The sequence below is a fragment of the Haliotis rubra genome, unplaced genomic scaffold, assembly GCF_003918875.1.
Source record: "Haliotis rubra isolate DU_JTF1 unplaced genomic scaffold, ASM391887v1 Scf506, whole genome shotgun sequence".
NCBI classification, from domain to species: domain Eukaryota; kingdom Metazoa; phylum Mollusca; class Gastropoda; order Lepetellida; family Haliotidae; genus Haliotis; species Haliotis rubra.
In genome coordinates, this window is record NW_025767198.1 from 104,011 (window position 1) to 131,862 (window position 27,852).

Genomic DNA, 27,852 nt, shown 5'->3' on the forward strand with positions numbered 1-27,852 from the left:
CAATTTAAGATCAATTTCACACAGTATCAGGATATTTTCCTTTTGCTTGCCGATGGCAATTGATTGGAATTCCTAGTTTAATGCTTGGGTAGGTCATTGTAAAAATATGTGTTTCTTTGTGATTAGTAGTTGTCAATAAAGACATGAACGTAAATTCCACATTCAAAAGGAGCGTAGAATTACTTCAAGCCAGGTGTACTCTTCATGGGCACCTGTTTCTTGGTGAGGGATGTGCAAGATCACAACCCTTGCAATCCTTGTCCACATGTATACTGCATGCACAAACTACTTGTACTTTCAGAAGAGGTCATGTCAATGGGCGTATGTTTACAAAGTTAACTGGCAGATTTGATATGTTATTGATTGCAGGATAATTACTACAATATCTCAGCCTGGTAAACTGACGTTAATCAATATTGAGTCCTGCAAGCTAATGTTGCACCAGCGGTAGTATTGACTTACAATCTACCAGCTGCATTACTGATTGATGCTCTACCAGCTGTAGTACTGACACTGTACCAGCTGTAGTACTGACTGATGCTCTACCAGCTGTAGTACTAACTGACACTCTTCAAACTGTAGTACTGAATGACGCTCTACCAGCTGTAGTACTGAATGACGATGTTCATGATGTTGATCACTGGATTGTCTGGTCCAGACTCGATTATTTACAGACCGCCGCCATATAGCTGGAATACTGCTGAGTGCGGCGTAAAACTAAACTCACTCACTCACTAGTACTGAATGACCCTCTACCAGCTGTAGTACTGACTGACACTCTACCAGCTGTAGTACTGACTGACACTCTACCAGCTGTAGTACTGCCTTACAATCTACCAGCTGTAGTCCTGACTGACGCTCTACCAGCTGTAGTACTGACTGACGCTCTACCAGCTGGTTCATGGTTTATCAGTCATATGATACAGAACTTTTCTCATTACTTGTTACATTGCTCATAATTAGTTATTGATAGATATAGTCATTTGTTAAAGGTCACATGCAACCAAAAAATCAAACATAATTAAAACACAATTATCACTTATTAATGACATATAATATACATTGCTGATTATGAAAAAACATATAAACAAAATTATAAGCATGCAATCGCAAATCAAAGGTGCAATATTTTGTACTTGGGTCTACTTCCCAAGAAACGAAGCAGCTGGGATACCGAACCCAGTCAGAGCGGGTGGGTGTGCACTCAAGTGTAACGGCTGGTTCATTTGCAGATGCACTAACGGCTCATTGTGTGTGTATATATAGAGATGTTGCGTTTTGTAAATACATGCTCATTTTTTGTGTATAACATTTTGCAATCAACAGACATCATAACATGTCATGTGTACAAGTACCACACCTGCCTGTCTGTGTAATAACATAATGTGACAGAGACCGAACTCGGGCCATAAATCAATGCGTTTTGTTTATGGTGTATAGCCTGATAGGTGTTAAGTTCAAATTGCATGTGGTTAGTGATCGAAGTTGTGTATTGAATATTGTCATTAGCAGACAGGCAGGCAGACACATAGGTGTCAATAAAACAGGCATTGAGTTTTGTCTGTGACAATGACATACAGTCAAATCCCGATGAGCCGAATGCCGGTGTCTTGAATATTATGCATAACTCGAAGTACCTGTCGGTCCTGACCATTTCCTGTTATAGTTGTCATCATTTGAATACCGGTTACACGAATTCGTCTCATAAATACACACGATGACTCGAGAAGGAAATTTGGTCCCATGAGATTCAAGCAACAGCAATCTTGTATACATAAGCCGAAGTCAGTCAATGAGAAGTTGATTGGTGCAGCAAACTGATCCAATTAACAAACCAGCCCGGCTCACACCTTTCCGCCACCTTTTGACGGGTGAGTTCAAAAGGCAGATTAGTGATTTTACGGAAATCACTGTCTGTGCTAATCAGACTGGAACTGATAAGGTGCCCCTATGAGTGATAGGGAAATCATTAGGTAAACAAATGCTTAGGCGGAGGAATTAGGACTGGATCATGTTTTATTCTACCCTCATAGACATACCTATGTCTCGAATACATCGATAAGTCGAATGTATTACTTGGTCCCCAGCTATTCGACTCATCGGGATTTGACTGTATCTATATCACAGTTAGAAATTCTGTCATCGCTAAATAATTACATTGCTTTTAAGTATCGAACTGAGAAAGTGACTTGGTATATAAGAAGAACGTGTGGTGGAAATAGACAAATGAAATTACGTAAACAGTTAAATCGGTAATCTACTGTCATAACATATAAAAAGCTTGCGCCTGTGAAATTTCAACAAAACATTAGAAAAATAGCTCACACCAAAGCATTCACCGAGTATTCACCGTACAACCCGCTTCCAAGCTGCGCGAACCTATTTCACTGCGCATGTGCTATGAGTGCAGCCCAGACTTACTGGGGTAGTTCTGAATGAACATTTCTCATCAAATAATGACATTATATAAATCTGTTTGTTGTAACTGAATAACAAAGATTTTTATGTAGTGAATTTGGTGCATTGCTTGCTCGAGTCATCTCCCAGAATGAGGAACTATTTCTTAATTCAAATGGTTGAATACATGGAGGAAGTTGTAAGTACTACAGGAGATTGTGTATACATCAGTTATAAAACAGGGACATAAAATTATAAGAGTTACATATTGTGAGGGGCCATAGGTGAGGGAAGATCACAGCTGGAAGCAGTGGTTTAAGTATTCAATGCAATGGAGAAAAAATTAGTTTGACATCTCTGTGTTTGTGTTGTACATTGGAAGTGTTTGTAGACATGCAGGAATGGTGGTTTCCTGGAAAAAGTTGATGGATGTGCAGCTCTCATGGTGGGGGTAAATAGGTCACTCCTCTCACTGTTTAAATTACAATCAAACACTCTGCAGTACTACACCGAGGAGTCCGGGTTACAATGCGACCCCAGTAAACTATGTTTGTTGTGCGAGGTGACGTCATGGAGCGGGTGATCAGGTGGGTGGATGTGGTATCGCGTTCTGATCCAGGGGGATGTTGGCAATCATATCAACCACTGGTATGTCTTCTCCACACTACATTACTAGAGGCCCCTGTGATAATACTGTAATAGTGCTGACTGCTGCTAAAACAACAACAGAACAACACAAGGATATATTTTTGGGTTTTCAATATTGAACAGACATATAAGTCACTCTGTGACCAAAAAGCCTCTACAGACATGATGACTGTCATACGAGTACAAGTGAATGTTTTGGGACCCCTTTTCGGTTATCCAGTCATTAATATTTATAGTATTTGTTGTATTGATCAGTAGATTCTTATGGCTTAAAATATTTAGCATAAAGGTAGTAGTGGGTCTGTTCCAAAATTCCCCCAGTAAGCCAAACAAACAAAAAAATTAATTTTATTTTGTAACCTTCAAGGGCCTGAAGCCTGAAACTTGGTTAGTGGGATGGTCACCTTGTACAGTGCAACTATCCCTCAGGGATCACTCCCAATGATGCTGAAACTTGTACAATTTGTTTCAACCAGTGTGTGCAAAGGAATCTGAATCTGATTTTTAATATGGCCACCACAGCAGACATATTGATAAAACATTTTTTGGCATTTCTTTTCGACATGTAATGAAATTTGGTGCATATGTATTTAGTAGTAGTGCTCAGCAAGTTCCATTTCTTGAAGTGTTTCATGTTTTTAGTAGACCCTCCTTTAGGCACTTTAGCCAAACAGAGCATCACCATTTTGTCTGATATTGTCAGACTGTGGAAGCTGACTCTGATATTGAAGGACTGTGGAAGCTGGCTATTGACGGACTGTGGAAGCTGGCTCTGATATTGACGGACTGTGGAAGCTGGCTCTGATATTGTCTGACTGTGGAAGCTGGCTCTGACATTGACGGACTGTGGAAGCTGGCTCTGATATTGTCAGACTGTGGAAGCTGGCTCTGATATTGAAGGACTGTGGAAGCTGGCTCTGATATTGACGGACTGTGGAAGCTGACTGGAAGCTGGACGATATTGACGGACTGTGGAAGCTGGCTCTGATATTGACGGACTGTGGAAGCTGGAAGCTGACTCTGATATTGACGGACTGTGGAAGCTGGCTCTGATATTGACGGACTGTGGAAGCTGGCTCTGATATTGACGGACTGTGGAAGCTGACTCTGATATTGACGGACTGTGGAAGCTGGCTCTGATATTGACGGACTGTGGAAGCTGACTCTGATATTGACGGACTGTGGAAGCTGGCTCTGATATTGACGGACTGTGGAAGCTGGCTCTGATATTGACGGACTGTGGAAGCTGGCTCTGATATTGACGGACTGTGGAAGCTGGCTCTGGAAGCTGGCTCTGATATTGACGGACTGTGGAAGCTGGCTCTGATATTGACGGACTGTGGAAGCTGGCTCTGATATTGCCAGATTGACTTAGCTGAACATTGGCACATGTATTTCTTCTTATGATGACGTCATGTTTTGTTTGAATCGTTAGTGTTGCTGTTTGTTTGGGAAGATGTTATGGCATTAAACAATTAACTGTCTAGAATGTTTAGGGCCTCGAGATTTGAAAAATTGTGTTATGTAAATCTGACTGTTGTGTATGAAACACTGATATACAAAATTGGAAACATTATGGGTAGTAAGTCATGTGCTTCATATTTGTTGATACTTTTGTTGATGAGAATTTTAGAAAGGATTTGTTTGGCTCATAGAACCCTTTTGTTTTCAGTGTAGAGAGTTTGTGAAGGCAGGCGCATTACGTGGTACATCCCCCAATGATGTTGTTCAGAACTGTGACATCACCTTCACGTGTGTGGCCGACTCTGGAGCTGTCCGAGATGTGAGTAGCAAAACAATCCGTTACTGTTGGTTCGGTGTTCAGTGCCTCACTGAGCAATATGTCAGATATATGTGGACTGCAGTCTGGACCAGACAAAGCAAGGATCTATGCAGTCAGGGGGTGGTGGGGTGGCCTAGTGGTCGAAGCGTTTGCTTGTCACGCTGGTTCGATTCACCACATGGGTACAATGTGTGAAACCCATTTCTGGTGTCCCCCGCTGTGATATTGCTGGAATATTGCTAAAAGCAGCATATCGTAAAACCACACTCACACACTCACTCGCTATGCAATCAGGATATGGATATAACACTATCCATTATGGTGATCTTACTGCAGGTGTAGTAACACTATCCATGATGGTGATCTTACTGCAGGTGTAGTAACACTATCCATTATGGTGATCTTACTGCAGGTGTAGTAACACTATCCATGATGGTGATCTTACTGCAGGTGTAGTAACACTATCCATTATGGTGATATTACTGCAGGTGTAGTAACACTATCCATGATGGTGATCTTACTGCAGTGGTAGTAACACTATCCACGGTGGTGATCTTACTGCAGGTGTAGTAACACTATCCAATATGGTGATCTTACTGCAGATGTAGCAACACAGTTTATAATGCATACTTTCGACAAATAAATGACTTTGCATACACTATGAATGACTAAAAATTCTGTTTCAGATTGTGTTTGGCAACTCTGGAGTGCTACAGGGCATTTCACGAGGGAAGTGTTATGTGGAGATGTCCACAGTTGACGAGGAGACAGTTGAAGATGTTGCGGAGGTAGGTGGTTGGGTTGTCACTGACAACAGAGGTGCTCTGACTTCATGTTCCTGTTTTGTGGACAAAAGATTGTGTTTTGTCTATATCATACCCATGCTTGTGGGAAAATAAGTGGTAGTCATCTGAGAAACGCATCACTTCAGGAAATACAGTCAAAGCCAACTTACTCACTATTCAGCACTATTGTAGTGTATTGTGTTGGGACATCTGGCAAGAGAAGTATGTATTGGGATACTGTTGTATGATGTGTTAGGGCTGCTGCTGTTGCGTAGACGGTGCAATATAAATGGCATTATTATTATATTATTATGTTGTATAAGGACCCACTAATATATGTGTGTTGTATTGCAGGCCATCATGGCCAGGGGTGGCGTGTTCCTGGAAGCACCTGTTGTTGGGAGTCGGGTGCCGCCCTGGAGGGACGATTGGTTATCCTGACATCAGGAGACAGGAAGCTCTATGATGACTGTTTCTCATGCTTTGAAGCCATGGGCAAGAAGTCATTTTACTTGGGAAGTAAGACATTTTGCTTGCATTATTAAATTAGAGTTTCAGCTTGTCCAGTTCTTCTTGAAGCGGATGTTGGGACTCTAAGCTCCACAGTTATTGTATCAGTGACTGCTCTGTAAACAGTCAAATCATTTCATAAAATGTACGACCGATACTGTAATGGTTGGCCATAATACACACAGATACTGAGTGTTCATCATTTCCCCAATGCTAAGACATTACTTTGAGCACGCAACACTAGAAATAGCATGTCAGAAAATCTGTACTGAAGCACTACTACAGTCAGCTGTTATGACCCTATCTAGTCAGATAAAGTTTTCATTGTCTATCTGGATTTATGTTCATCTGTTTTGTCAATTTTATTAACTAACATCTACCATTAACCTTGTCTTCCTTGAAGATGAAGTGGGCACTGCCACACGGATGAAGCTTATCCACAATATGCTGCTGGGCACCGTAATGGCAGGGCTGGCAGAAGCTATGGCACTTGCAGAGAAAGTGGGCATAGACATGGAGGATCTGTCAGAAGTTCTCTCCCTTGGCTCACTCTCCTGTCCTACCATTAATCATAAGAGTCAAGGTATGCCCAACAGCACTGTAGTGGCTAGTTGATGGTGCATAGATTAGTGCATAGCAATGTTCACAGGAGACAGGAGCTTGTAGGATTTCTGAAATTTGGAAGCAAGCAAATTTTCTCAGATCTGTACAAACTAGCAAAATGCCAACATACCGCATTAATTATTTTAGCTTGTCTTTTTTCTACTTAGTTTAAAAAAATGTTTCTGTCTGTCAAAACTTGCATGTAACCTGAACCTAAGTGAAAAAGTCAAACTGAAAGAGGGAAAAAAATCATCATTTATCTTGGAAATGTATTTCAAACAAACTTTTCTGAGCCTTTTTAAAAAATCCAACTATCTTTATGAGGATAATTGTTTTGAAGTGAATATTAATTGTGCTCATGCATTATTTTTCTCTTTTCAGCAATTGTTAATGGCAAGTATCTTCTATTGCATGAACACTATCTGCATTCTGTAATCACTTCGCAATTTGGCTTGATGGTGCTTGTTTCCATTTGCTCAGTACATATTTGAGTGCACAAAGTCTGTCTAATGTTTGAATAGTAAAGAATAGTTTCTTCTATGATCCCCTGTATCCATGTCTGATGCAGACTTGATTGCTTATCAAGAGGTGCACTGAATCCACTCTCTCACTCACTCACCCACTCACTCACTCACTCACCATTTCATGGTCCCACTTACTGTCTCCCCCAACATCACCTGGTTTTGATAGCTATATACAGTAACTAGTTTCTCTATATGCAGTAACAGTAATGCTTCCATTTCCTTTAATTTCAAGATAGTAGATATTTGGTGAAAAATAAATAGATTTCGGTGTGACTGCTTGAAGGCATCCCAGCTGTGTTCAGGACCTCCTGAATGTCCACTAGTCATGTCACTCTGTACAATGAAGGTAGTTTGTTTTGATTGTATAGAGCACCGTGTGCCAGAAGATGTTTTGTTCTGAGGTTTGCCAGTATGTTGTGAATGTTTTCCCAGACAGCTCCCCTGAGATATCATGTGTAACCTTCCTTGTTATATCATGCACGTGTGCTGTAGGAGTTACCTCCCACTAGGAGCTTCCCACAGCCTCTTCACTGCAGTGATATTACCAAATTGCATGTTTCTATATGTCTTTCCAAGTCCTTTATAGGGTGGTGGGATAGCCTAGTGGTTAAAGCGTTCACTCGTCATGCCGAAGACCCGGGTTCAATTACCCCTCATCAGTACAATGTGTTAAGCCCATATCTGCTGTCCCCCGCTGGAATATTGCGGTGTAAAACTAAACTCACACACTCACACCAAGTCCTGTATACTGAGATATGTGATATAGTGCATTATTAACTAGTGGTGGCTTCAGAACTGTGTATGCGGTGTGTACTGAGGCATGTCACGTATTGTGTACTGATCTTTGTTCTGTGTTGCAGCAATGGTGAATGGCAAGTTTGACCCCCACTTTCCCCTGCAGCACCAGCAGAAAGATCTACGACTAGTCCTCGGCCTCGGGGATCGTGTGGAACAGCCATTGTATGTTGCCTCTGCAGCTAATGAGGTAACTAACTCTGTACTGTATGTCATCTCTATAGGTACTGATGTTACAGACTTGGTAGACTGCATGTCCTCTCCTTAGCTACTGATGTTACAGACTTGGTAGACTGTATGTCCTCTCCTTAGCTACTGATGTTACAGACTTGGTAGACTGTATGTGTCTCCTTAGCTACTGATCTACAGACTGGTAGAGCTACTAGCTACTGATGTTACAGACTTGGTAGACTGTATGTCCTCTCCTTAGCTACTGATGTTACAGACTTGGTAGACTGTATGTCCTCTCCTTAGCTACTGATGTTACAGACTTGGTAGACTCAGTATGTCCTCTCCTTAGCTACTGATGTTACAGACTTGGTAGACTGTATGTCCTCTCTATAGCTACTGATGTTACTTGGTGGACTGTACAGACTTGGTAGACTGTATGTATCTCCTACTGATGTTACTGATGTTACAGACTTGGTAGACTGTATGTCATGTTCTCCTTAGCTACTGATGTTACAGACTTGGTAGACTAGTATGTCCTCTCCTTAGCTACTGATGTTACTGATGTTACAGACTTGGTAGACTGTATGTCCTCTCCTTAGCTACTGATGTTACAGACTTGGTAGACTGTATGTCCTCTCCTTAGCTACTGATGTTACAGACTTGGTAGACTGTATGTCCTCTCCTTAGCTACTGATGTTACAGACTTGGTAGACTGTATGTCCTCTCCTTAGCTACTGATGTTACAGACTTGGTAGACTGTATGTCATCTCCTTAGCTACTGATGTTACAGACTTGGTAGACTGTATGTCATGTCCTCTCCTTAGCTACTGATGTTACAGACTTGGTAGACTGCTATGTCCTCTCCTTAGCTACTGATGTTACTGACTTGGTAGACTGTATGTCGTCTCTTTAGCTACTGTATGTTTCTCTTAACTACTGTATGTTGCTTTGTTGGCAAGTGAAGTGAAATATTTAGGGTGCCAAGTGATTGTTATTGCAGAGCTTCTCACACCCAGGGAAAACCCTCAGTTATTGGTATTAGGAAAGTTTGACAACAGTTTAAAGGGCAGCATGCAGGTATCACTTGAATCCATAAATGGATGGTTCCTGCTTATCTAACCTCATGTTATCTCAATTGCATGTTGAAAGCCACCCTGTCAGATTTGGTTATTGTGTGAAGAATTCTCGCCATTGGATCTTGAACACTTAAAGTTTCTCCACATTCATTTCTATTTTCAGATGTTCAAGAAAGCTCGCAGTCTTGGATTCAGCGAGAGTGACATTTCAGCAGTAGTTCGAGCAGCAAATGCATGATGAGAATGTTGAGATCAGCCAATCACTACATGTGTTTCAGAACAATTTTATGAAACAGTTTCCTCAGAAAAGTGTTGGAGTTTATGTAGAAGAAAGTTGATAGGACGACCAAGACAAAAGACTTCAAGAAGAGTCATTGTGGATGTTCATGTTTAACATCATGCTGTAGTTCTCCTGTCAGATATGGTATTGCATGGAAAGTATTTGATGTAACAAGATTTTATTTATGTATTTTAGAAGTCTCAGCATTGATGCAAGCATAAAAGGGAAGGCCTTTTTTTTCAATTACTTAAGGTCTCAGAAACCAGCAAGCGGTTCGAGTGCTTGCAAGCCAATATTACTGTTCAGTCTTATGCCTATATTGTCGGAGTAGGTAGCATTCAGGTTGAAAATGAAATTTCATTTGATTGTATAGAAACAAATTGTAGATGGTGTGTACAGGTTTGTATCTGTAGCTTAAGAAACCCAGAGTGCATAACAGCATTGGGGCAAAACTGAAATGAGATGAAAGTGTGTGAATCTTGTAGATCTTAATATAAATATATTGTTGAAAACGTATTTATTTGGAGAATTACAAGACTAGTTATGAAAGGTATTTTTGTCCTAACTGTCAAACAGAACAGCTATGAAAAATTGTTATTGCTTAAATTCACATGTGTGAAGATGCTGCAAAGTGTTCTTTTTGGCATTCCGTCTATACTGACATTTCTTAAAAGTTATGCTTATGTTTCCAACAGTTTTAGATGGGTCTTTTAATATAGATTTTAGATTTTACATGAACTTAATTAACTTGTGTGTTTACTCTCGGAACCAAGCTGTGGTGATTTCATTTTAATAGTTTTGTTTTCATGCACGGCCAGACCACCATGATTGTGAGACAAAGATATCAGCAGTGGAATTAGACCTGACAGCCACTGGCTCATAGGCTCCCCATAAGGAAGGGGGTCAGCAGAGATATGGGCAAATGACAGGAACACAAAATTTCTCTCTTTTTTATTACAATTTCTAGTAGGATAAAAGCATGAAATAAAGAGTGATTGAAGTGGCCAGTAGGAAGTGTATTGACTGGTTAGCGGACATGCCGGTAGAGGGATAGTGTACCAAGCCAAAATGTGTATCTATTTGTCAAATATACTTGGAGTCTAAAGCAGGAGATACATCAAGTAAGTACTAGCAGGTACTGTTTGAATGTCCCAAAGTAGAAATTGATGTCTGTTGTTGCAGTTTTCAGACTAAATGTCACAATTTGGTTTATAAACCTGGTAATTACTGAGAATCAGTCTGTTCAGCCTCATTGTAAGTTGGCACTGAGACATCTTCCTATCATTTCACATCACCCAATATACATACATACTACATTCAACTGTAATGGTGTTAGCTAGCAGATATCAAATATATTTTTTACTCATACCAAATATGAATTCTCTGTAGCATGAAGAGACAGTGGTTTTGTGAGGTATCAGGTAGGGCTAAGTTTGGTTGTCTTCAAACTGGCAGTATGTGGAAGTCCAACTTTGACTTCATCCATTTGTCTAAGACTAGAGTGATTTAAACTTCTATTCAGACCTGGAAGCTAACAAAAGAATAGTCCAGGTAATGACCCTAAATTCTACTGAAAATTATGTTGAGGGTCAAGTTCAGGCAGTAGTCTCAGAAATGTTTGGCAGAAACTGATATGTGTGGAGACTTTACTTAATTGTTCTACCTGAATTTTACGAAGGGACTGGTTGTTTTTCATTGAGCGGAGATGATCATGTAAATAGCATTCATATATTTGTAATCATACTTTCTGTTCAGCTCTGTGTATATGCATGATAAAACTGTGGTCGTTTGTCACATAATTATATTACAGACTTTGTGAAGCAGAAGATTGTTCCACTATATCTATGGCTTCACAAGTCAAAATAATAATCTCAGATTGAAAGGCATACTGAGTTTGGAGTTGACATAGTTTTAGATTTTATGTATTGAGTATAATTATGATAAAATCAATTGTAGATAATTGTGATTGAATCCTGATTTTGTATGATATATAATACTTTAAATCATGACCACAGACATACAGAAATATGCTTCTGTTTGATGTTAGCCACAACTTGAGACCCTAGGAAAGATCTAAAGTAAATATTTGGTGGAAAGCAGTGTGGTAGAGATGTGGTTGCTTTGGTTTTGTTTTCATTTTTTACTGTATCAAAAAATGGATAGACATCATGACTTTGCCATGATTAGCAATCAGTTTTAACTTCTGCCAAGATGTCATACTGAGATGGATTTTAAGTTGTTAGGAAGCAAGGGTAGAATGTTTCTGTTGCGAACAAATTGCTTCTGTGTTTCTATTTGTGTTTGTTCTTGTGTTGGTTTCCATGTGTTTTATGTCCTCATCACATTCATTGTTTGAACCATCAAGTCAACAGTCATTTAATAAATATCTCAATCTCAGTCTTGTTGTGTATAAACATACAAATATAAACAATTGTCAGTGGGTGTTGGGGTAGCCCAGTGGTTATAGCATTTGCTTGTCACGCTGAAGGCCTGGTTTGATTTCTCACATGGGTACATTGAGTGAAGCCCATTTCTGGTGTCCCCTGCCGTGATATTGCTGGTATATTGCTAAAAGCAGTGTAAAACCCAACTCACTCAATCACTGCGAGTCCAGTCATAGGTGGACCCCAGCTAACAACATTTCATACATCAGGGAAATATCTACCTCCAACAACAACTGACTCCCTTCACTGCACTTCCGTGAATGTTACTGATGTCAGATGAAGCCTTTACCCTATTATAGATTGTGATTTCTGTGCTAGACAGAAGAGAATCAACCACAGACACCCATCAGAAGAGAAATGATAGCAAATCACAATATACATCAGTTGTATCCATTCACTGTGTGTACTACTAGACATATCTCAGTGTGCTATGGTTCCACTCACTGCTCTCCAAACCAAGTCAGGAATTAGGAACAATGTAATCAAAGAAAGAAACCTAGAATAACATGGATTCGGAGCCAAAACCAAACGCCCAAAGACACCTGAAACACTGGAAATAGATTGTGCTGTTCCTCCATGCATGTGGGTAGGGATGTCATTTTTGATTTATCAATTAATCATAACCTGGATCGACAAAATTCTGTTCACTTGTGGCACGCCACAGGAGTTCAAGTTACATCTAATATCCATGCTTGGCAACTGTGTATTGTACTGGTTGGTTCTCATTTTGCCTACATCCCAACTCGCCTTCATTAAGTACTGTAGGTGAATAGGGATAGCATAAACACCCCTTTGAAAATAATGAGCTCATCTGAGAATATAGAACCGCCTCTTCCACTACACTTAAGCCTTGCTGCATCGACACCAGCTCATGACAATGCATCATCTACAGCAGCTCATGACAATGCATCACCTCACCTCAGCTCATCACAATGCATCATCTACACCAGCTCATCACACCAGCTCATCACAATGCGTCATCTACACCAGCTCATCACAATGCATCGTCTACACCAGCTCATCACAATGCATTGTCTACACCAGCTCATCACAATGCATCATCTACACCAGCTCATCACAATGTATCGTCTACACCAGCACATTACAATGCATCATCTACACCAGCTCATCAGAATGCATCATCTACACCAGCTCATCACAATGCATCCAATGCATCATCTACAGCATCTACACCAGCTCATCACAATGCATCGTCTACACCAGCTCATCACAATGCATCATCTACACCAGCTCATCACAATGTATCACCTACACGAGCTCAGTAGAAACTTTTATTATACACATACAAACTTATTATCTCGTACCATCATTAAACATATGTCAACACTGGTGCAAACTCACCAAGATTGTGAAGCTGCAGTAAAATACTTGTTTGAGCTGTAAGGCTGGTATTGATGCTAGGTATGAATGACGTTCGACAGAAGTTTATTCAAGTCAGTCACAGGTAACCATCAGCGGTAACCCCACAAGGAGGTCTGTAAACTCAAGGAAAGGTAAACTCAAGGAGGGTACAGTCTTGTTGGTGTAAAGGGTCAGTCTTGTTGGTCAGCAAGGAAAGGGTAAGTCCCGGTAACCAGGAGGTCTGTAAACTCAAGGAAAGGGTACAGTCTTGTTGGTCAGCGGTAACCCCACCTGGAGGTCTGTAAACTCAAGGAAAGGGTACAGTCTTGTCAGTCAGCGGTAACCCCACCTGGAGGTCTGTAAACTCAAGGAAAGGGTACAGTCTTGTCAGTCACAGGTAACCACACCTGGAGGTCTGTAAACTCAAGGAAAGGGTACAGTCTTGTTGGTCACAGGTAACCACACCTGGAGGTCTGTAAACTCAAGGAAAGGGTACAGTCTTGTTGGTCACAGGTAACCACACCTGGAGGTCTGTAAACTCAAGGAAAGGGTACAGTCTTGTTGGTCACAGGTAACCACACCTGGAGGTCTGTAAACTCAAGGAAAGGGTACAGTCTTGTCAGTCACAGGTAAAACACCTGGAGGTACAGTCTTGTCTTGTCAGTCAGCAGGTAACCCCACCTGGAGGTCTGTAAACTCAAGGAAAGGGTACAGTCTTGTTGGTCACCGGTAACCACACCTGGAGGTCTGTAAACTCAAGGAAAGGGTACAGTCTTGTTGGTCACAGGTAACCACACCTGGAGGTCTGTAAACTCAAGGAAAGGGTACAGTCTTGTTGGTCACAGGTAACAACACCTGGATGTCTGTAAACTCAGGAAAGGGTACAGTCTTGTTGGTCAGTAACCCACCTGGAGGTCTGGTCATCACTGTCTTGTCAGTCTCACACCTGGATGTCTGTAAACATAAGCCCATCACTGTCTTGTCAGTCACAGGTAACAACACCTGGATGTCTGTAAACTCAAGGAAAGGGTACTGTCTTGTCAGTCACAGGTAACAACACCTGGATGTCTGTAAACATAAGCTCATCACTGTCTTGTCAGTCACAGGTAACAACACCTGGATGTCTGTAAACATAAGCTCATCACTGTCTTGTCAGTCACAGGTAACAACACCTGGATGTCTGTAAACATAAGCTCATCACTGTCTTGTCAGTCACTGGATGTCTGTAAACAACAGTCCTGGATGTCTGTAAACATAAGCTCATCACTGTCTTGTCAGTCACAGGTAACAACGCCTGGATGTCTGTAAACATAAGCTCATCACTGTCTTGTCAGTCATAGGTAACAAGACCTAGGTCTATAGACCAAAGTACTGAAGATTAAGGCATCCATTCTTTATTTGGCACTGAAAAGGAAGAGGAAAATGGGCCATCAATTACATTTATGAATGATAATGTTTGCATATATTAATATCTTTGTGTTTCCATATCATATCTTAGAACTGACAGATACATGTGCACTGCTGGAGATGAAGTACACATTGAACACACTTAGAACCAGACTCCAGAATAGAGTACATTATAAGACCATGATAAGTATGGTTTAATGGCACTCTTAGCAATGTTCCAGTAATATCACAGCGGGGGACACCAGAAATGGGCTTAATACATTGTACCCATGTTGGGAATCGACACTGGGCTTTGGGTGTGACGAGCGAATGCTTTAACCACTAGGCTACCATACTGCCCCCGTTTTATTACAGACTGAAAGCTGCTGAGTATAGAAGATTCTTTGATGTTGAGGGGCATATTGTTCCAAACAGAAGCTGATGTAAAGGAAAAACATCTGAGGGCAAATATTTTTAATCAGGTTGCTAGTATGAAGAACAATGGGCTGCTGACTGAGTTATCTAGATGGTTGCCCCAAATTGTCATCTCTCACAGTGAACAGCCTGATGGAGCTGACCCTTGAATACGTTGGTAGGAGCATCCTTTCAATCCTTGTTGAGACTTGTTAGCAGTGGCAGCATACCGAGGCTGAAGAGTGTGTGTTTGTCACTTCTGCTGATTTATCCATGCTTCTTCCCTGTAGTTTAATCAGCAAGTCCTGTCACATATTTCCAAGAAGACAATTACATTAGTCAGGTCAGAACAGCACCATTGATCTTACCATTAGTGCATCCAATGTCAAGGCGCACATTACTGATGTTCCTCACATGGTAGTACTGTGTTCTACATGTAATTTTTCACCTGGGCTTCCACTGAAAAGATCCATGTAGTCTCCCAGACCGTTCAGCATGGCACTGAAACATATAGATGAGATACACTCTATCTTACCTTTATGAGATGTTATGAGAAACAGAATGGTTTATACACCTCCATGACTCCGATGAGTAACATGTTCTCAAGAAACCATTTATATGAGACACCTGACCACGTAAACCTATTTACTTGCCTCTAACAACATAAACTACAGAGCTGAGGACCTATTCTAACACACAGCTACACATGGACACAATTAATAAAGAGCTAGGGATGTGTTCTAACTCAAGATCAGATAAATGATCAAGCAGCAGATGGCCAGGGGCTTGTTCTAACTCAGGACCACAAAAAGAAATAAGTAACAGATGTTTTATCCCAGGACACATAGAGAAACAAGCGACAACTTTGTTAAAATTACATCTAGCTAATTTGGCATTTTATGTTTACCCATCTTACTATTAATATAATCAGCTGATGTCCTCTTTTGATCCATGTACAATAAATATCTTGCAATATATATATAGCATGTAATGTTCTTGAGACAATGTAAATCGAATTAACGTAGTATGCATTACCCTCTCTCCAATATGCCGTGCCCATGGCATCTTAACATTCCTTGAATATTCTAAACAGCACGAAACAACAATATTGATATTCAGTGAAAATATCAATATTGATATTCATACTTAAAATTTTAATAGAGACACTTCTTCTGACACACCTGTAGAGGGGATGGAGACACCTGTATCTGACACAGGGGATGAAGACACCTGGATGGAGACACCTGTATCTGACAAAGGGGATGGAGACACCTGTATCTGACAAAGGGATGGAGACACCTGTATCTGACAAAGGGGATGGAGACACCTGTATCTGACACAGGGGATGGAGACACCTGTATCTGACTAAGGGGATGGAGACACCTGTATCTGACACAGAGGATGGAGACACCTGTATCTGACAAGGGGATGGAGACACCTGGCTGACATAGATCACTGACACACTTGGAGATACGGTGAGTTATTGGTTACATTCCGCCTCATTGCCTGGGCAGTTGTCTTCCCGTCAGTCCTGTCTGAACAGGAAGACTACAATTTTACTCAAGAGGCAGTCATCTTTCCAACTAGTTAACTAAATCACACGCTTCATTATATGAATTGATCTGACAGATGCAAGTAGTGGAATGTTTCTTTCCACTTAAACTGATTAATTCACTTTCCGATAGCAGACTTTAATTGTTGTCATCATTGATTTGGATGTCTGGCCTACATGACCGACATTTCCCGGATTTAATGTCCACATTTACAAAGTCAGATCTGAATGTTAAGAGCTGTTTGATGTTTTCAGCATTAATCATCTGCAACCTCCACAACCAACTGTGGCAGGACTCTATCCCAGTCTGACGGAGCAACACAACTGAGCTAGCAAGCAGCCAGGGTGTACACATCATCACCTTCCATGTTTATTTGCAGTTTCTATACATTTAAACAAACACTGTTTAGTTGACAGATGAAATGAATAGTCATTGTAGGTATCTCTGTATTCCATATTCAGAAATCTCTAAATATATATACTCAGGTTGCTCACTAGACATCCATTAACATATCCCCTGACAGCATAGATCCTTTGTACTGAAGATCACGTATAGCGTAGATCCTGTGTAAAGTAGACCTTGTGTAGTAAAGATCCTGTTTAGTGAAGACCCTGTATAGATCCTGTGTAATGCAGATCCTGTGTAGTGTAGATCCTGTGGAGTGTAAATTCTGTGTAGTGTAGGATCTACACTACACAGGATCTTCACTACACAGGATCTACATTACACAGAATCTACACTACACAGGATCTACACTACACAGGATCTTAACTACACAGGATCTTCACTACACAGGATCTACACTACACAGGATGATCTACACTACACAGGAGGATCTACACTACACATGATCTACACACTACAGGATAATCTTCACTACACAGGATCTACACTACACAGGATCTTCACTACACAGAATCTACACTACACAGGATCTTCACTACACAGGATCTACACTACACAGGATCTTCACTACACAGGATCTACACTACACATGATCTTCACTACACAGGATGATCTTCACTACACAGGATGATCTACACTACACAGGAGGATCTACACTACACAGGATCTTCACTACACAGGATCTACACTACACAGGATCTACACTACACAGGATCTACACTACACAGGATCTACACTACACAGGATCTACACTACACAGGATCTACACTACACAGGAGGATCTACACTACACATGATCTACATTACACATGATCTACACTACACAGGATCTTTCACTACACACAGGATCTTCACTACACATGATCTACACTTACACAGGATCTTCACTACACAGAATCAACACTACACAGGATCTTCACTACACATGATCTACACTACACAGGATCTGCATTACACAGGATCTTCACTACACAGGATCTTCACTACACAGGATCTTCACTCACACATGATCTACACTACACAGGATCTTCACTACACATGATCTACACCACACAGGATCTTCACTACACAGGATCTACACTAGACAGGATCTACACCACACAGGATCTACACTACACAGGATCTACACTACACAGGATCTACACTACACAGGAGGATCTACACTACACATGATCTACATTACACATGATCTACACTACACAGGATCTTCACTACACAGGATCTTCACTACACATGATCTACACTACACAGGATCTTCACTACACATGATCTACACTACACAGGATCTTCACTACACAGAATCAACACTACACAGGATCTACACTACACAGGAGGATCTACACTACACAGGATCTACACTACACAGGATCTACACTACACAGGATCTACACTACACAGGATCTACATTACACAGGATCTACACTACACAGGATCTACACTACACAGGATCTACACTACACTATACCGGTTCCCTATGTACATGTCAACTTTCCATGTTGTATGATGAGGGTCTTGAAGCAGAAAAAGCGAAAATTATCATAACAGTGTTTGACAGAAGTGGCAAATATTCTGTTCCATATATTGCTTTTCAAAATATTGAAAACACACTTCAAAGAAACAAGCTGTCCTGCCTGTGACAGAACATGAGCACATTTGTCACATCAAAGACAGAAAAAATCACAGCATGGTTTAAATTAGCAGACAGTCCTGTTCAAGTGAGAAAATTTGCATCAAATACATATGCATCAAAGAAATTCCAAGCAATTATCTGTGACCATGAACAACTCTCAGTATTATACAACTGCAGTTGAGGAAAATCAATTGTGTACAAACATTCTTGTTAACTTGTTGAGTGCTAGAACAACACCGGTAGCTGTGTTTGACTTGGAGCTCAATACAGATTTGATAAACACCAGAAATCATTTGTATTGACAATATGGCTTTCTGATAAAGTGCCAATCAATTATGTTGATGGTTATATTATGCTCTTTTTTGTTAGTGTTAGCTGAAGTGTGAAATCAGTTTCACAGCAACTCTGCAATATCAGGGCCATGAGGACAGTCCATCCCAGTTTGTGGCTGTCTGGTAATTAGTGGGGACAAGTGGATATGCTGGCTGTGAGACTGTGATATGATGCAGGTGAGTGTGTACAGGCCTAGCTGAAGAGACCTCAAATTTGGTTCAAACACACATTTACAGGTCTGTCATACAGATCTGTCACACAAGTCTGGGTCTGTTTGCTGCATAGTTGCTGCTGGAGAGACCATCTGAGTGTCCCAGTGGTAGACCAGTCAGTTGTTTGTTTGTGTCTGTCTGTCTGTTTGTGTCTGTCTGCCTGTTTGTGTCTGTTTGTCTGTTTGTTTCTGTCTGTCTGTCTGTCTCTGTCTGTCTGTTTGTGTCTGTCTCTCTGTGTCTGTCTGTCTGCTAGTGTCTGTCTGTTTGTCTCTCTGTCTGTCTATTTGTGTCTGTCTGTCTGTTTGTGTCTGTCTGTCTGTCTGTTCGTGTCTGTCTGTCTGTCTGTTTGTGTCTGTCTGTCTATTTGTGTGTGTGTGTGTGTCTGTCTGACATCACATCAGAAACAAGTGAGTTCAGGTTAGGAACCCTGGGTTTATATTCCATTATGTCTGTCAGTTGTCACACTGTTGCTTGACAACGGTATATGAATCTATACCGAAACGATGCATCATAATATAATAAAGAAGTTGTTATACATAAAGTATAATACCTTGCATATTATTCATCGACTTCTAAAATGCCAATCAAACAGATCATGCAACCAACTGGTTGTCAATAATTTAAAATATCTCTATGCTAAGTGGCTGTGATCGGAAGGTGAACTACAGAACCTGTGATTATCGTATGATGGATGTTGCCACTCATACTGATGTACTGTATTTGTTATATTTGCTCACATATGCAAATGAACATGAGATCATCATTGATTCTGATGTTTTTGGCTTGCATTTGTAAATGACATTCATCACACACACTTTAGACAAATAGGTTTTATGAAAACTTTCTTCCAGTTGTGTTAACATTTTGTCCTGCTCGACCTGACGTAACAGTCAGTAATGACACATTACAATTGCAGGCTATAAAACCTGTCTGGAACTGCTTAACAATATCCCTGATGAATGAAAGAAGGCTACTGCACTCTTTCTTGTGCTAGTCCCAGACCTGGCTTCACAGGAAGCAGTCTGTTGCAGGATGTGGTCAAGGGGTCAGTCTGTCATTTGCAGTCTGTATGGGAATGAGTTTGGGGAGAGACCAAATTAGCCACCTGTCAACTGTACTTTTTATTGTGTAGGAATAGTGACAGCACACAGAGGAACATCCAACGCTAAATGTCATCTTATTAAGCCCACAGCTTATCCTCAACATTGGTAAAAATAACAGGAAATAACATCATCTAAGAAATCTTCTACTGCTGCCGCTGAAGAACAGCCATTGGATTTACCATGAAATGGGAATCAATTTTTCCCGAACCTCATAGGAAAACAGGGAGACGTTTTCTACAGAACCTGTTAACAGTGTCTTCCACTTCAATCACAAACTATGCAGATAGCTTCTTCAAAAAGGCATGGACTCTCCAATGTCACAAAAAACAGATTTAGGAACTTTTAATTTTTACATTAATCAGTATCATGTGGCATGTGTCTAAATTCACCAGAACTGACTCAAAACAGTAATGCCATTAGGATATGTGTACATGTAATTACTTTTCCAGGGAAAAACACCCATTCCAAAGCAGTATGTGACTGTTGTGACTAGAACATACAGGTTAATACTTGTACCAGCAACATGAAATTGTTAAAATATGTCGAGAGAAGGTGACACATTCCCTCAGTCATAATAGTCCGTGATGTTGATGATATTATCACTGTTGTTTACACTGCAGCTTCCAAAACTCTTTCCATGATGTGATTCACCTTCCCTGGTCAATACTGGCCCTGATGTGATTCCACCTCCCTGGTCAATACTGGCCCTGATGAGATTCCACCTCCCTGGTCAATACTGGCCCTGATGAGATTCCACCTCCCTGGTCAATACTGGCCCTGATGAGATTCCACCTCCCTGGTCATACTGGCCCTGATGAGATTCCCCTCCCATACTGGCCCTGATGAGATTCCACCTCCCTGGTCAATACTGGCCCTGATGAGATTCCACCTCCCTGGTCAATACTGGCCCTGATGAGATTCCACCTCCCTGGTCAATACTGGCCCTGATGAGATTCCACCTCCCTGGCCAATACTGGCCCTGATGAGATTCCACCTCCCTGGTCAATACTGGCCCTGATGAGATTCCACCTCCCATCCTGGCCCTGATGAGATACTGGCCCTGATGAGATTCCACCTCCCATACTGGCCCTGATGAGATTCCACCTCCCATACTGGCCCTGATGAGATTCCACCTCCCATACTGGCCCTGATGAGATTCCACCTCCCATACTGGCCCTGATGAGATTCCACCTCCCATACTGGCCCTGATGAGATTCCACCTCCCATACTGGCCCTGATGAGATTCCACCTCCCATACTGGACCTGATGAGATTCCCCTCCCATACTGGCCCTGATGAGATTCCACCTTCCATACTGGCCCTGATGAGATTCCACCTCCCATACCTCCCATACTGGCCTGATGAGATTCCACCTCCCATACTGGCCCTGATGAGATTCCACCTCCCATCAATACTGGCCCTGATGAGATTCCACCTCCCATACTGGCCCTGATGAGATTCCACCTTCCATACTGGCCCTGATGAGATTCCACCTCCCATACTGGCCCTGATGAGATTCCACCTCCCATACTGGCCCTGATGAGATTCCACCTCCCCCATACCTCCCATACACACTGGCCCTGATGAGATTCCACCTCCCATACTGGCCCTGATGACATTCCACCTCCCATACTGGCCCTAATGAGATTCCACCTCCCATACTGGCCCTGATGAGATTCCACCTCCCATACTGGCCCTGATGAGATTCCACCTCCCATACTGGCCCTGATGAGATTCCACCTCCCATACTGGCCCTGATGAGATTCCACCTCCCATACTGGCCCTGATGAGATTCCACCTTCCATACTGGCCCTGATGAGATTCCACCTCCCATACTGGCCCTGATGAGATTCCACCTCCCATACTGGCCCTGATGAGATTCCACCTCCCCATGGCCCTGATTCCACCTCCCCTGATGATATTCCACCTCCCATACTGGCCCTGATGAGATTCCACCTCCCATACTGGCCCTGATGAGATTCCACCTCCCATACTGGCCCTGATGAGATTCCACCTCCCATACTGGCCCTAATGAGATTCCACCTCCCATACTGGCCTGATGAGATTCCACCTCCCATACTGGCCCTGATGAGATTCCACCTTTCCATATTGGCCCTGATGAGATTCCACCTCCCATACTGGCCCTGATGAGATTCCACCTCCCATACTGGCCCTGATGAGACCTCCACCTTCCATACTGGCCCTAATGAGATTCCACCTCCCATACTGGACCTGATGAGATTCTACCTCCCATACTGGCCCTGATGAGATTCCACCTTCCATGTGGCCCTGATGAGATTCCATACCTCCATACTCCACCTCCCATACTGGCCCTAATGACATTCCACCTCCCATACTGGCCCTGATGAGATTCCACCTCCCATACTGGCCCTGATGAGATTCCACCTTCCATACTGGCCCTGATGAGATTCCACCTCCCATACTGGCCCTGATGAGATTCCACCTCCCATACTGGCCCTGATGAGATTCCACCTTCCATACTGGCCCTGATGAGATTCCACCTTCCATACTGACCCTGATGAGATTCCACCTCCCATACTGGCCCTGATGAGATTCCACCTTCCATACTGGCCCTGATGAGATTCCACCTTCCATACTGGCCCTGATGAGATTCCACCTCCCATACTGGCCCTGATGAGATTCCACCTCCCATACTGACCCTGATGAGATTCCACCTCCCATACTGGCCCTGATGAGATTCTACCTCCAACACTGGCTGCTGCTGATATCCAGATGACAACTTCTCCTGATGGCACATCCCCTCTGATCTCCCGAATAGTACAACCTTGTCGTCTTCCAATCATTGATTTAATAAACCAGCTATGTCCCAGGTAATCACTCTTATGGTAAGTGCATTTAATGCTTAGGGAGTTCTATTTTGGAGAATGGCTGTGCCAATCCTCGTCGTCCTCTACCTACAGGGCAGTTCTGCTATATCAGCCAACAGACTTCCCACTTAGTAGACTAATTTCATTGATGACACACAAAAATTGGGCTGTTACTATGCTCTGGATTTTGAACAACCAACAGGCAGAGCAAACACATTACTGAATCTTCAATGATATTGTAGATACAAGAGAACATTACATGAAAATGCTTCTCAAATAGTTTTTATTGATATTCTATCTTCGCTATTTTACAGGCATTATATGCAATATGATATGGTAATACCTTTGACTGCAATTTGACAAAACATTGCAAAGCATTCAAATGTTTTCAGTAGGTCCATGTACATTGTTATCCCTACCTACCTGCCTGTACTTTAACAGAACACTATTGGATATCAGGTGAAAAACATCATTCAATATGTGCACACTTTCCACACCAATTATTGATCAGTGTATATACTCAAGGGTCCACCATTGATGTCCAGTCCTGACGCTCTTCTGATAGCTGATGGTGGTAGATGGTGTTCATAGATGGTGGTAGATTGTTTTCACAGATGGTGGTAGATGGTGTTCATAAATGGTGGTAGATGGTTTTCATAGATGGTGGTGGATGGTTTTCACAGATGGTGGTGGATGGTGTTCATAGATGGTGGTAGATGGTTTTCACAGATGGTGGTGGATGGTGTTCATAGATGGTGGTAGATGGTTTTCACAGATGGCAGTTGATGGTGTTCACAGATGGCAGTTGATGGTTTTCATAAATGGTGGTATATGGTTTTCACAGATGGCAGTTGATGGTTTTCACAGATGGCAGTTGATGGTTTTCATTGATGGTGGTAGATGGTTTTCATAGATGGTGGTGGATGTTTTTCACAGATGGTGGTAGATGGTGTTCATAAATTTTGGTAGATGGTTTTCACAGATGGCAGTTGATGGTTTTCACAGATGGCAGTTGATGGTTTTCATAGATGGTGGTAGATGGTTTTCATAGATGGTGGTTGATGGGATGTTTTCACAGATGGTGGTAGATGGTGTTCATAAATGGTGGTAGATGGTTTTCACAGATGGCAGTTGATGGTTTTCACAGATGGCAGTTGATGGTTTTCACAGATGGCAGTTGGTGGTTTTCACAGATGGCAGTTGGTGGTTTTCACAGATGGCAGTTGATGGTTTCACAGATGGCAGTTGCTGTTTTTCATTGAAGTTGGTAGATGGTTTTCACAGATGGGTTTTCACAGATGGCATGGTGATGGTTTTCATAGATGGTGGTAGATGGTTTTCATAGATGGTGGTGGATTGTTTTCACAGATGGCAGTTGATGGTTTTCACAGATGGCAGTTGATGGTTTTCACAGATGGCAGTTGATGGTTTTCATTGATGGTGGTAGATGGTTTTCATTGATGGTGGTAGATGGTTTTCATTGATGGTGGTAGATGGTTTTCATAGATGGTGGTAGATGGTTTTCACAGATGGCAGTTGATGGTTTTCACAGATAGCAGTTGATGGTTTTCATTGATGGTGGTAGATGTTTTTCACAGATGGTGGTAGATGTTTTTCACAGATGGCAGTTGATGGTTTTCATTGATGGTGGTAGATGGTTTTCATAGATGGTGGTAGATGGTTTTCACAGATGGCAGTTGATGGTTTTCATAGATGGTTTTCATAGATGGTGGAGATGGTTTTCATAGATGGTGGTAGATGGTTTTCATAGATGGTGGTAGATGGTTTTCACAGATGGCAGTTGATAGATTGGCTGATGGTTTTTGGTGGTGATGGTTTTCATAAATGGTGGTAGATGGTTTTCACAGATGGCAGTTGATGGTTTTCATAGATGGTGGTAGATGGTTTTCATAGATGGTGGTAGATGGTTTTCATAGATGGTGGTAGATGGTTTTCACAGATGGCAGTTGATGGTTTTCACAGATGGCAGTTGATGGTTTTCACAGATGGCAGTTGATGGTTTTCACAGATGGCAGTTGATGGTTTTCATAGATGGTGGTAGATGGTTTTCATAGATGGTGGTACATGGTTTTCACAGATGGCAGTTGATGGTTTTCACAGATGGCAGTTGATGGTTTTCACAGATGGCAGTTGATGGTTTTCATAGATGGTGGTAGATGGTTTTCATAGATGGTGGTAGATGGTGTTCATAGATGGCGGTAGATGGTGTTCATAGATGGTGGTGGATGGTTTTCAAAGATGGTGGTAAATGGTTTTCACAGATGGCAGTTGATGGTTTTCATAGATGGTGGTGGATGGTTTTCAAAGATGGTGGTAGATGTTTTTCATAGATGGCAGTTGATGGTTTTCATAGATGGTGGTACATGGTTTTCATAGATGGTGGCACATGGTTTTCATAGATGGTGGTAGATTGGTTTTCATAGATGGTGGTTGATGGTTTTTATAGATGGTGGTTGATGGTTTTCATAGATGGCGGTTTTCACAGATGGTGGTAGATGGTTTTCATAGATGGTGGTAGATGGTTTTCATAGATGGTGGTAGATGGTTTTCATAGATGGTGGTAGATGGTTTTCATAGATGGTGGTGTAGATGGTTTCACAGATGCAGTTTTGATGGTTATGTTTTACAGATGCAGTTTGATGGTTTTGTTTTTTATAGATGGTGCTTGACAAGTTTCATAGACGGTGGTTGACATGTTAGTAACTGTTCTGTGTTGTTGCAGTCACTGAGTATTGAGTGAGATTCTAGTATTCCTATGTGGTTGAGTCTGATTCAAACCCACACTGTCAGAGTCAGGCATCTAATCGCCAACACATGAAGTCAGTCACAGAAATGGAAGTCATACAACTGATAGACTGAGATCACTTACTTTGTCTACCTCTCTGTCAAGTGTAAATTGGCAAGGCTCCCTCAAACGAAAGCTATGAATACACAATACCATTCAGAAAGTGGTCAAATATTATACATATTACTTTCAGAATAACACTTTCTCAGTAAAGTACAGATTCAGGTGAATACCATGTGGATGATATTACAAATTCTTCTATATTACAAAGAAGCAATTAAAATGATACATGCCAATTAGCTAGACTAAAAACCACTTCCTTACCTATTTATGACAGACATATATACAAAAGAAGTGTAAATTAACTTGCCCAAGTAAGTCCTGTGCATACAGAGTTGATATACAAATGTTGAGGTGTATATAAGACTTCACATCTGGTCACAGAAGCATAAAAATTGACAATCATTGGATAAGCCATTGCCAGAGCAAGTAGACAACAAAGAGAACCAATACTTATTTACATAACTACTTTACCTTGGGATCAAAGGTGAGTGCTTAGGTTAGTTTAAACAAAGACGTAGACATATATATACATCTTTGGTTTAGAGAATTGTTACTGACCTTAACTAGATTACCTACCTATGTTAAAAATACTCGCATATATGTACACAATATTTCCATCCCGCTACACTTGTATATACGGTAGCTACACTGCTATCTAAGTAACTATACTGACTGTTGTCAGTGACCACCTGACAAATCACTGACCTTCTGACATATCAATGAGCACATTCCAAGATAACAATGTCTGTCAGAGAGAACATATATACTCAACCAAAAAAGTTTAGCACGCTGCACTAAATTGTCCTTACAGATATAATCAATGTTCTCATTAGTCTGAACCTGATACCTGTAAACTTGTGACACCTGTGGAATTGCTGTGTGACGAGAGAATTGAAAGTCACGTGCATTTGTCTGTGATTTTCGTGGAATTCACGTGAAACACATTTTTCATGTCTCAAAAACAATGAAAATCATCCCGTGGCCGATGCATTATTGCATACCCACTGAGACATTCTCCTGAAAGGATAAAACATTTTTAAAGTTTGAAAATCAACCATGGGACGCAGAGGAGGCATGCCTGAAAATCAGAGACATGAAGCGATTGGGAGACTGAATGCTGGTCAAACAATTACAGATGTAGCGCGTCATTTCAACGTGCACAGGAGCAAAATTTCACGTCTCCAGATACGTGTACAGCAGACCGGTCATGTCAGAGATCGCCACGCATCCGGCAGACCCCGTAAGACCACACCCACGGAAGACTGATTTTGGTGACGCCATCACGGCGCCACAGGTTTACAAGTGCTCCAAAGTTGGCTAGACAGTTGCAACAGGACACCGGCACAACTGTTCATCCCCAAACGGTAAGGAACCGTTTGCACACAGCCCGACTGTTTGCCCAACGTCCAGTGGTTGGAGTTCCATTGAGTCAACGTCACAGACAGGAACGTTTGCAATGGGCAAGTGCTCATCGGCGCTGGCGTTGTCAACAATGGAACCAGACATTATTCACTGATGAATCACGTTTCTGTGTGGAATTTGCAGATGGACGACGCAGAGTATGGTGTCGAGTGGGTGAACGTTATGACGCCAATATTGTCATCGAACGTGACCGCTATGGAGGAGACAGCATCATGGTTTGGGCTGGGATCCGACTTGATTCTTGTCCCAGGAAACCTGAATGCACAATGTTACTGCGATGAGATCATCAGACAAACTGT

General features: G+C 41.7%; 1 protein-coding gene and 1 long non-coding RNA gene across 2 annotated transcripts in view; one reads left to right on the forward strand and one right to left on the reverse strand.

Annotated features, from left to right (window-relative positions):
- LOC124292037 (putative oxidoreductase GLYR1 homolog) overlaps positions 1 to 11,969 on the forward strand; it is an 89,560-nt gene extending 77,591 nt beyond the window's left edge. Inside the window, 8 exon segments of the mRNA XM_046729110.1 lie at positions 4,718 to 4,828; positions 5,515 to 5,616; positions 5,968 to 6,019; positions 6,022 to 6,132; positions 6,527 to 6,706; positions 7,108 to 7,119; positions 8,111 to 8,235; positions 9,456 to 11,969. Of these exon segments, the coding sequence (XP_046585066.1) occupies positions 4,718 to 4,828; positions 5,515 to 5,616; positions 5,968 to 6,019; positions 6,022 to 6,132; positions 6,527 to 6,706; positions 7,108 to 7,119; positions 8,111 to 8,235; positions 9,456 to 9,530 (768 nt within the window). The 3' untranslated portion in view covers positions 9,531 to 11,969.
- A 3,254-nt stretch (positions 11,970 to 15,223) lies between these two features.
- Positions 15,224 to 26,780, reverse strand: LOC124292053. Its single transcript, XR_006902348.1, has 2 exons — positions 26,708 to 26,780; positions 15,224 to 15,679 (listed from the first exon to the last, which is right to left on the reverse strand). It is a non-coding gene; the product is annotated as an uncharacterized LOC124292053 (long non-coding RNA).
- Positions 26,781 to 27,852: the final 1,072 nt, after the last annotated feature.